Source organism: Ptiloglossa arizonensis, chromosome 1, assembly GCF_051014685.1.
Source record: "Ptiloglossa arizonensis isolate GNS036 chromosome 1, iyPtiAriz1_principal, whole genome shotgun sequence".
Taxonomy (NCBI): Eukaryota; Metazoa; Arthropoda; class Insecta; order Hymenoptera; family Colletidae; genus Ptiloglossa; species Ptiloglossa arizonensis.
Window position 1 is genome coordinate 5,487,650 of NC_135048.1, and position 12,220 is coordinate 5,499,869.

The 12,220-nt window shown below is 33.8% G+C and overlaps 1 protein-coding gene across 4 annotated transcripts in view; it reads right to left on the bottom strand.

The window, feature by feature from the left end:
- The window catches only part of Pns (DENN domain containing pinstripe), a 38,098-nt gene that overhangs the window by 12,414 nt on the left and 13,464 nt on the right, over window positions 1-12,220 (bottom strand). For all 4 annotated transcript variants that reach the window (XM_076324310.1, XM_076324317.1, XM_076324325.1 and 1 more), the window contains exon 2: window positions 166-275. In XM_076324310.1, the coding sequence (XP_076180425.1) occupies window positions 166-275 (110 nt within the window). The remainder of the gene's footprint in view (window positions 1-165; window positions 276-12,220) is intronic.

Genomic DNA, 12,220 nt, shown 5'->3' on the forward strand with positions numbered 1-12,220 from the left:
TTTCAACTGTCCGATTACGAGGACACTGTTTTCTTTATTACGTATGAAGACATTTGATATATACCTTGAGAAAATTAAAGAAATAATTTTGTATCGAAACCATTTTGTTCTTTCGATTCTCAAAACTATTAAAATATATGGGAACTAGGTTTCTAGTGAACGTACCATGCAGACAGCATGTTCGTCGAAAGGGTTCCATGGTACAGAGTCCGGATAATGTCCCAATACTTTGCTCTTGTATGCTCGGTCCAGGGGCGTACATTGTAAAGAGTCTCCTGAAACAAAAAGTATACCTTTTGTTATATTCACATTGTCTATAAAATTTTCACATTCAAGTAAATCCACTTAATCGAATAATTATTATTAACGATGAGAAATAGTGTTTACGAACGTTTACAAAATATTAAGCTCATTTTGACACTTGAAAGCGGGAACTAGTGTGCTTTAAAATTACTATACTCTACCGATCGGTTCTACAAATTTAGAAAATACAGAACCTTCAACTCGTTGATTTATCGATGTTTATAGTTCACTTAGAATGAATGCTACAAACGTTTTCTTCAAAGAGCATTGGTTGCTACTATACATGTGTATGTACCGATGATTATAAATCATCGAAGTACCATCAAGTTTTAACAAAAAAGAGATAAATTCAGTTTCTTTAAATGTTTTACGTAGATTATTTTCATAATTATTATATCATATAGATGTTTATAGCACATAACGTACACTTGTATCGAAGTCTCCAATAGTTTAAAGTTTAAGTCTATCAAATAAATTCTCAACTATCAATCCAAATTATAGAAAACAAGTACTTAATGCAATACTAAATTCATCTATAGAACTATTAGAGAGGAAAAACATTTGTAATAAAAGAGCTAATTGTAACTTAGACAAGGTTACTTTTAAACAAGTTCGCACAAATGACAACAAAATTTGTTTAAGAATCCCAATTATAGGTCTGTGGACACTCTAACAGAGAAAGAAATTTATTATTTAAAAGTGTAACAATCGTGTAAGATAATTTATGGCTTGAAACAGTGACTCTAAATCTCTTTCAATTCGACGTTTTATTATCGACTTTAAATTAAAGGAAAATTTAACCAAAATTCAAATTTAACAAAAACCACGAAAGACTATTATTCATATCCATGTATTGTTTGATGATCTCTTAAAACTGAGCCTGCTAGCGTGACAATTATAATCGCAAACAACATGCTTCACAAACGATGAACAGCTTGTTAATGATAAGTGGAGACCGTGACCTTTTGACCAAATACTTTAGACACACGTTTCGTGCTACTTAAAGTTCTGCCTTTTGAACACAGCTCCGTGTCTTATCTTGAGACTGAATAAGATAAAGCTTATAAATGTTTCAGGTCGTGTTCAAACATACCAATTTTCGATAGAAATTTACAAACATTGAATACCAAAAAACTGTACTCCACATAATTCGTTCGATTATCAGAGAACAGAGAATTTCAGCACCTGAGATGCACGAATCAAATCAATTTTATCAGGTTTATTTTATTTAAATTATTCAAGGTTATTTTCATCGATTTTTATTAATTGCATATTTGACACATTGAATATAAAAAATGATTTAAAGGAAGATCCTGACCAAACAAAAAATGCAAATGTAATAATATATATATATAATGTTACATATTTATAATGTTATTGTAGTAAAACTCAGAAACGAGGGCATTTATTAATTAATGCGTTAAATGGAGTTTTTAATACGATACAAGAAAAATATATCTCTGTAACGTTTAAACTCTGATGATAAACGTATTAATATTAAACATTTTCTTGCACGCCACTCTTGAATTCTAAGGTGATCACTCACCTCTCTGTGCGCGCCTTCTAGTTTCTGTTTAACAAACACGGTTTTTATACGTGCAACGCAAACGACACTATTTACGAATGATTTATTGACTTTTTTATTAATTCTTTCACCGCTCTATATACCACGTTATATCCCGTTGAAAATTTCCCCAAATTTATTCAAAATACATTCTTGTACATTCGATACAATACATTTTGTAAGATTACATTAGAAGCTCGAAACCTTGGAGAGTAGTTTCGTCCCTTAAAATTGAGTTACCGTAGCTAACAAAAAAAAAAGAAGAAATACCTGTCCCTTATTTCCGACCACTCTGTAAACCCGCAACGTTTCATTCGGATCAAGGGGCAGAGAAGTGATAGAGGAGCTTCTCGGATGTTCCTTAACAGTCACCAAATTATAACTGAAGAAAATTCAAGTGGGTCAAACATTCCAAGGGGAAGAAAGACATACATACGAGTCCCGAGTGAAAAAAAAAATGTCCAAGTTTCAAAAGAAGCGTGCTCCAAGCGGGCCCCCGCACACGTATTCACAACAGTTTGCACATTGTTCTCGGTGCGGTCCAAGTGCATCTTGGTACCTGCAGCTCTTCTACGCGGAGCCCACCGTCCTTCCCTGGGAAAAATTAGAATCTCTCCACGGCAACGTCGGCAACTTGTTATTGAACGTGGTACATATCCCGAAGCAGCTCGACCTGAATGAGACTGTTGAAGTCTTGGCAACGTTCCAGCTGCTTCGCGCACGATGAACATAAGAGCACCCTTGTACGGGGTTAATCGTTCATGATCGAACAGCCACCCAAGGAGACGGTGAAATGTACACGAAACGGGACTGGTACGAGCGTCAGTTTGATTGCGTGGAAAAATAATTAACGGCAAATTAAACGAATTGTAACACAGGAGGTGCTATGTACTAATTATGTGCGTTAACTTAATTGTGGGGTGAAATAAGTAGCAAAGATTCGCTATCAGATCGACTGGGTGAAAGAGAAGTTCACTCTCTCACGAAGTAAGAACTGTAGCGGTATATATAATCTTAAGGTGGATTCCCATTTTTTGACAATCGTCACTTTGAACGATAGCAAACTTTTAGTATTGTTTCTCGCCAATTTTACGATACGAGAGGATTGAACGTTTTGTACGATGGAAACAGCAACGTTTACATTTTTTTAGTGTGCTGAAAAAATGGTAACGCTTACTTGTCCCTGATTGCCGTTTGTCTGTCAAATTAAAGCAAGACTGTAACTTTTCGAAAATTCGTTCACTGTGATCGCTACCTTGATTTCACATCTGAACCAAAGTGATGATTAAAATCGGCAGCATTGCCAATATTAATGAATCGAAAGTATATACTTTGCTAAAAATTAAAAAAAAAAAAAAAAAAAACGTAGGGCTTTTATCAAAATTTTATCAAAATTATTGTATTAATGAAATAACTTGAAAGTGTTGTATAAATCTTGCATTTATACAAAATAAGGATATTTACACCTGCAATCAATTTTATTTGACGATTATAATTTTATTGCTACTTTCAGATCTTACTATTCGGTGTGAATATGCAAGAACGTCTTTATTTAGTGGTATGTAAGATCAAATGTATTTAGAAAGAGGTGCAAAGAGGTGCGGAGCAAAATTTTATAAAAATCGGTCTACAGCAAAGCAATAATTTATTCATTCTTTTCCATATTCTGCACAATTATAGTTGTTAGCTTAAAGACATTACATTTTCGTTTGAATTCCTCTTATTTTACGAGACAGTGATTTTTGAGACACTCTGTACATTATCCGGCAGTAGCAAATGCCACTTGAAATAACTTGTTGTTTATTGATTTTAAGAGAAACTGTTTTATATATAAAAAAAAAAAAAAATGTATTCGATAAGCCTCACGGAACGTAACCATTTTATCAGTCTTTTTATATTTTATATTTTTCCAGATATCAAGGTGACCTTGAACATTTTTAATAGTACAGAGTTGTTTTTTCAGTACTATTTTCTCATCGATAAAAAAACAGTTTCAATGACCTATAACAAAATGGCCTTCAAGTGACTTCAATAAGTCACGATAAACGATAACATTTTGAGTATCAAAGATAGCATTGTACTAAAAAAGTACATGCTGCTATTTAAAAACCTCAAGATCACCTTGATACCTTGGAGAAAACGAGACATAAAAAATGTGAAACCCTTCTGCGTAATGATACCTATCAATTACCACATATATTTTATGTAAAACGATTTTCCTAACATCAAGAAACAATAAGTTATTTTGGATAGCAATTATTGTACACTCACACCGATAGTTATTAATGTACCGATTACATGAATGCATCTGATTACGCGGAAAAATAATTAGCGAATGAAAAGAGGGTATTGTTTGTTCGTGAATCAACTCTGTTGCAAAGAATCGGACAAACTGCAATATACTAAGTACAATACACAATTGTACGAGTTCACATCCACCTGTGTAATATCGTACAAAAAGCCAGAATAAACCGAGAACAGACTCTATTATAAGACTATTTATGTATATTCGTAACAAAGAACCAACAAAGTACATATAACCCCCTGGTTGAAGAGGACTGCGACGATATGCGGGGCAAACTTATAACAGTAGTCGATGTTCTGTGTAGAAGACGATTTATGCATTGAGTATTTAAACACATAAATACGTATGTATTCACCGAACGCCTATGGACGTTCACCACACACAGTGCATCGAAAACTACTGTAAACTATTATATTATATTGTATAGTATGTACTGTAGAATAAGTTTATTATATTAAATATATTACGTATCTTAGTAAAATTTCATACATCTCTGAAAATTGTGTATACCCCCGCACAATTGTATTTCATACGATTATAAAAAAGTGTACGCCTACTGTAAACTATTATACTACATTATCTAGTATATGCTGTAGAATAAGTTTATTATATTAAATATATTACGTATCTTGGTAAAATTTCATACATCTCTGAAAATTGTGTATACCCCCGCACAATTGTATTTCATACGATTATAAAAAAGTATACGCCTACTGTAAACTATTATACCATATTATCTAGTATATACTGTAGAATAAGTTTATTCTACTAATTATATTATATAATTTAGTAAAATTTAATATATCTCTTAAAATTGTGTACACCTCTGCACGATTATATTTTATACTTATCGATATTCTCTTGGAAAAGAGTTTCATGGTGTTTAATCGTATACATAGTGTTTCGTTCATCCTGGTCACTTAACAATATAATCTCCATTGTTTTTGAAGATACGAAAGAATGTGTAAGGAGTTATTTGTTTCGAATATTTTCAATACATCTGGAGTGTTCTAATTAATAAATATGTAGATTCTATCGTACGTGATATGTTAACCTTCGGATGACCATAAGTAAAAGACGTTTTTTATTAAGTACAACGAGACAATTTGAGGAAAGAAGAGAAGTTAAAATATATGTACACAGAATTCTCTGCTTTCTTTCCCCATTCTCGTAACGTATACTTTATCTTAATCTCGAAGACTCTTTTTCAACAAATCTTCAGAACAAAGCATTAATTCACACGTTCATTGGACGTTTGATTCTCCCCCGGAGCAATTCCATCGCTCGAAACAACCATACGTTCTCCGATTTCGTTTCAATTCAAATTACCACATATTTCGAGACATTCGCGATTGTTGAAAACTTTCAAAGAATTCACACCCGTGTGGAACGTCTCCGTGTGGAAATGAACTTTTCACCATCGCCTTGAACAAGTTCAACGAGAGTAGCGGAAACTCAAGGAACAAGTGGTTAACAAACAAGCCTGAAAATTTGTTACAACCTCGACACGAAGCCTTACCGAGTGGAATGCACAGCATTTGCATAATTCTTCGGTCGCCCCGGCAACTTTTTCCGCGAGAATACGTCTTATCGTGGCATCTTGTGCTACATGTTGAAATATTGCACGTTCGTCTGAACAGTTTTGGCATCTTTCCCTATCGAAATTACCGAGGGTTGCTGCGCCACCGGTGACAGTTATCACCGCGGATGCAGCGCCGTAAAAACCTTTATTTCCTTTAGGCCGAATCGACCGAAGGGAAGTTACGTGACAAGGGTTTCATTGCTCTCCTCTTTCTCGATAATTTCTCCTCTCCCCTGAGAAACTCCCTGCTTCCATTGGGCACAATTTCTACCGATTGTCCTCGAACAAGTGACCCGAGGGCTCCACTGGCGTATGTTTCCTTGATTTTTACCGCATTTTTCAAGCAACAAAAGTAGAAATCACTTTAAGCCAATCTTTTGCAAGATTTATTTACAGGCGTGTGTTATTCACGGACACGTCCACCCGGAGATTTTTGTCCGTGCTTGGGAATCTTGTATATTTTCAAATATTTCGATCCTTTTCTTGAACCGTTTAAAATTATATCAGCTTCTCCAAAGTAGAGGAAAGAAAATCGTTGGCAGTTTTTATATGCAACAGTAGATACACAAAAAGGATAAATACAGCAATTTCCGATTTAAAGTGAGAATTTTTACGTTGAATTTTAAACTCTATAATAGAATATTAAAATTATTAAAATTGGTACGTCGGTAATTATTTCTTCGTGAGAGTATTGTCGATCGATCGGTGAGGTTCCCCCGATGAAAATGTGTTGAAACCTGATTTTATTTTGACTAGATACTTATCTTGTCCACGACCAAAAATTACGAAATAAATTTTGATGGCGTTCCAACTTAGATTCGATAAAAAAAATAATTCGCGTAACAATACACAAATCTATATTTTACGTAAGAAACTTTCATCTCAAATTTATACTTCCTTGCATACGAAATGGAGGACTCGTGCATTGAAAACATGACTACAGTTAAAAAATCAAATCGAAGTAGGACACCTACAGGATGTCTGTTTTATCCGAAAATGCGAGATATCTCAGAAACTACTAAAGATATTTAAAAAAAGGTTCTAATAAAAGTTATTTGGTACAAAGATGAGTACAATGTGATATAAATATTCTTTTCGTCGCTGAAGAAATGGAGACGGTTTCAAGGTCAAGTTACTTTTTGTTTTTTAACGAAATGCTGTATTTTTTATGTAAAATGTTACAGTACAAGTTACACGAAACCAACTAAGTGCTATTACAGTCATTTCGCTCGGTAGAAGCGTGGAAAATCGTCGTGTAATCGAGCCATTATGTGCTGCACACCTCCGGCCAGCTACATTCGCACGACTGTCTGCGTATTTGTCGCTGACACACGATGACCCGATTACACGACGATTTTTCACGCTTCTCATGACCGAAATGACTTTAATAGCACTTAGCTGGTTTCGTGTAACTTGTAGTATAACATTCTGCACGAAAAAATACATCATTCCATGAAAAAAAAAATCTAACTTGACCTTGAAATTGCCTCTATTTCTTTACCGACAGAAAGAATATTTATATGATATTCTACTCCTCATCGTACCGAATAACTTTCATTGGAACATCTTTTAAATATCTTTAACCGTTTCTGAGATATTTCTCATTTTCGGATAAAACAGACACTCTGTACGTATAACGCATAAAACGGAACTTTTTCTCTGTTAATACTGTACCCTAAATTCGTCTCTGAATTAATACCCACATATGGCGATTACACCATGATCACAGAAATAGCAAGCATACTTCGCTGTAATTCGTAATTCAGGGAAAGGACGAGGGGCGAGGAGGTTCAGGACGTAGGAGGTGGTGAGCATGGAATGCGAGATAGTTTCGACGCAGGCGATACACTATGCTAACTGGGATATGAAACAGACTTGGCTATAAAACGATAGACCAATCTATGTTACGAGATAATAGTATAGCTGGAATAACATTAACTGACCACTCAAGACCACTGAAGTGTTATCCCCACCACAACGTTTGATTACCCCCACCATATCGTACGACCAGTCCCACCACATCATTTCATTGGTCTCACTATACCATTTGGCTACCTACACCTTCCATCTCTTATATTTTCACACAAACCAGCAAGCATGCATTTCTTATTTTGCAAACAAAAACACTAATTACTATGATGAAAAACAGTAGTCGTAGTTTCTTAACATAATGGCAATTTTTAACATTTAAAATCAACTGACTAAGAAGGTTGATTTTAACCTGACTGTAGCATAATCAGATGTTGTTCTTGACTTGGTTCACAGCAAAGAAAATGGTCCTGAGTGACCAATTGATTTTGAGAACTATAATTTTATCGTATCAATTTGCCTTTGTATTTAACCTCTTTAGGGAAGAATTATTTCGCTTGAAATAAACAAAATTGGATCCGATACTGGTGCGTAACGTTAATAAATCTTGTGACAATGTTACCGTTATATGTCACTGGAAAATTTAATTGTGAATATTTAAACACAATTTTAATACTTATCTTCCGTATTACAATAGATGAAAATTACTTAAAAATTGAAACACACGTATTTGCAAGTATCCCTGAAGAGATTTACAGTTGGACAGAGTGGATGTACTTGCTAGTTTGCACGGAACGAATTCATTTAATTGTCTATTCATTATAAATGAAGAACTTCATTATGACATGTTTTCTTATAAATTTTAACCATGTGACAATTATTATTATAAATAATGTCTCAATTCGCATCGACTATAAATAGTATTGAAATAATTGCTAGAAATGTAGGCAAAATTTGTATGTCGAGTTTCCAACGCTTTTTCCTGTTCTCTATAAAGTAATTTCTGTTCGTCAGGATGATTCTCAAGATGTTCGTCTCTGTTGACCTTAATGTTCTCTTTTTGAGTTTTCAGATCAATCTTCGTTCGTATTACTCTTGAATTTTCAGCTCTACTTCCTCTTATGTAGGGTCAAAATAAACTAGCTTTTCCATTTTCCCTCCATCTTCAGGAATTTGTCTCTCCACGTTACGTTACCCAGATAACTGGGACTACTTTTAATTAGTGCTCAATACGACCATTTTTCCTAGACTACAAATATCGTAAAATTAAAAATAATTAAAACTTATGGTACCAATAAATGAAGAATTGAATAATAATACCGCTTTTAATTGTTTAACATACTTCTCAATGTTTCCCAAATTAGAAATATGTTTAATATTTTTAATACTTTAGTAATATATGATGTTATAAATTTATTCGATTCTCTTCCAATCTATCAATAAAAACCACTTAACAAATGTTTCATTTGGTACACAAGAACCATTCAATGTATAATGTTATAAATTTCTGAATAATTCTTTTTGGATCATCAATAAATACTTAGTATATAATAGTAACCCTACATTAATATTTTAAAAATCGTTTAAACTCGGATGTTATCAATTAGTGTTAAGAGATCAAATAGAATTAAGAAAGTTACGGTGTCAATAAATGTGTAACCAACTTGTGAGACAAGATAATCTAGTACTGACTGATCACTTGGAACAACATCAACGAAATAAAGTGTAATAAATATTCTTCCACGTTCACAGTTCCTCTGCGAACCGGGAAAGAGAATCGCTAGAAGTCTAGAAAAGGCATGTGCACTCGACACGCTGGTGAAACTACACAAGAGCGCCGGTTAAATTGTATGTCGAGATTTGCACTTACTGGAATGTTTGCCCGAGATATGTTTTGTTTAACTGTTCAGCGAAGAGTGGACGGACGTTACACTTTGTTGAAGTTTTCTTTTTCGAGTCATTGTTTAAGTTTGAATAGCAGCGACTGAGCTGCTTCTGTGACCGGGACATTGTTAAAACTTCTCTTTAATCCTTTACTTTGAAATCTTTTCCCCGTTATTTCAATATAGATGGTAAACTGACTAAACAAATTTGAACTTCATTATAAAGCAAAGATTACCTCGAGAAAAACTAATATTGAAACCACTCGAGTAATTTGCACATAATTGCTTCAATCGAGAGTAAATCGTACGGAATGTTTCTTCGATCTGAGTGTGATTCTGCCTTCTAAAGTAAATCGAAAGTGTGGAATAAACTTTTTTTTCTACGAGACTTCGAGTTTTCTTTTTTTTTAGAGAAAATTAATTTGCACAATTGCTTGGAACATGCGCACGATTTATTAAAATTCCGTTCGATGAATCCAATTATTCATAATATCTTTCGAAATAATAATTTATAAATACAACGAGGTCCACGAAATTGAAACCTAGTTCAGTCAAGCGTCTACTCGCCGTACGTGTTTTCAGAATTTTCTTGTAAACAAAGCTTCGAAGGAAAAATTTTATTTTAACATTTCTTATTTCCTTTTGCGTGTATAATCACTTTTTATACAATTCTATCACTCATCGCGAGACGTGTACGTGTACGAATGGCGTACACTTTTTATTATTGATTTCTCAGTTAATAAGACTGAATTGTAGATAATTAGAAAACTTCGCAACGACGATGGATATATTTAATTTAAATTTATCTTCGATTGGAACGGTTACTTGAAACATTAAATTACAATTTGACAGTCCCGTTCGAAGTAATCAGTCCATCATACTTACTGAATCAGATTCAAGGAACGGGCAGAAGATTAAGCTCATTCGGTGACTCTAATTGCCACTATCAATTGCTCTACAGTTAATCTCCGCTTGGAAACTCCGTGAACGAAGTAATGACGATAATCCAATGGACCATGCAATTTGGCAATCGTCGAGTGCCACCGACCAATGGTAGCAATTAGTACTCCAATTTCTTTCTCGCCGATGCATCAAGTCAGTCCGTGAACTCGTGTACATTTACAGTTTGTAATATAAATTCGTACTGTTTACTTTATGAGTAATTTTTCCACATACTATAATACCAAAATTATCAGATACTGATGGAAAATAATCTATAGGAATGTAATTTATTTTGAATAATACCACTATTTTTTATAATTATTTTTTCCTGCAAAAGAAATTTATTCAATGAGTTCGACCGGAGGACCACTTTTTATCGATTAACTTTTTTTTTTTTTTTTTGAGTCTGAAAAATGTTTTAAGAGGAAAAGACTTTTAAAACAAAATCCAGCTATTCTTTCACAAGCAATTCTTCTGTATCTTTATTGTTCGTATCATCGAAATTTTCTCTTCTTAATAATGTAGCAGATTGTACTATTTCATTAATTCTACTCATCACTGATTCATATTGACTCCTGGGATTAACTGTCTGTGGCCATATATTTGTTCAACATGCGTTTGAAAATGACGACATAATTTCTTCCAACGTCAAAGATATACAATTAAATCAATTTAATGTCTGACATAGTACATTTTAAATGTAACTATGATTTCTTGATCTAATGCCTGAATCAAGGAAATAGTGTACTACTCGGCTAATTACTAATTGTTTCTTCTTAGAATTTTTGTAAACAAATAAAATCATTTTCAAATTAATTTCACGGATTCCACGAAAAATTAAAATAAATTTACACACATATATGAAATAATAAAAATGTGCACATTAGTATACGAAATGATAAAAATATGCGCATTAATATACGAAATAATAAAAATTCAAATTGCAAAAATAGCAACAGAGCCGAACAGTGTACACTCCTCTTACATTCACAATTCCAAAATGCTTAAAGTATAACCTTTCTACCCATTGTTTCAACAAAAAACAATCAACACGTACCGTGTTATATCAGGAGTTCCTTAATTGTTTAACCGTGTTAAAGCGAATTCGTGTTATAAGAGTGCCGTGTATAGTGGGGGATTCCCGCAATTCTCTAACCGTGTTAGAGCGAAATCGTGTTGCAAACGTACCGTGTTATACGGAGGTTTAGTGTACTTGACCATAATATATTTTATAGTAATTAACGGTAATATGTTTTATAATTATTTGCTATAATGTTTTTTTAATTTGTTATTGAGTCGTTATTGTTCGATATAAACATCAGTGCACTAAACGTTGTCGGTCTATATCGCCATGAGTGTTTCCCAGGTACATTAAATCATCACATTAATGTGTTAAATTGGCAAGAGTATGATTATGCATGCTCACACTGCGCTAGAAATTTGTGCAGCGAATTAAGCAAAGACTTATGAAACAACTTGGAATTTTTAGTCCCCAGTTCCGTAAGTACGAGGGTTTCAGCTAAATACGTCTTACATTATTACACTATCGCTTAAATTGCAGTTAATAAAGTTCCAGCTGGAGGAGAAAGCACCTACACGCGCCTTCTGTACGATGCACGCTTCACATTATGCACTTCTGTCGTCATCAGGCTTAAGTGACCGAAGCAAATTGTATGGTGATTTCTTAGTTAAACGATGGGTGCTACCGGTGCCCTTAAACGCACGGGAATGTAACACTTGACTACGTATTACCTAATTCCGAGTTGCATAAGTAGAAGTACTTACAAAAAATCAATTCCTAGCGGTGAGAATTTTTACTTATAATTCTTTGA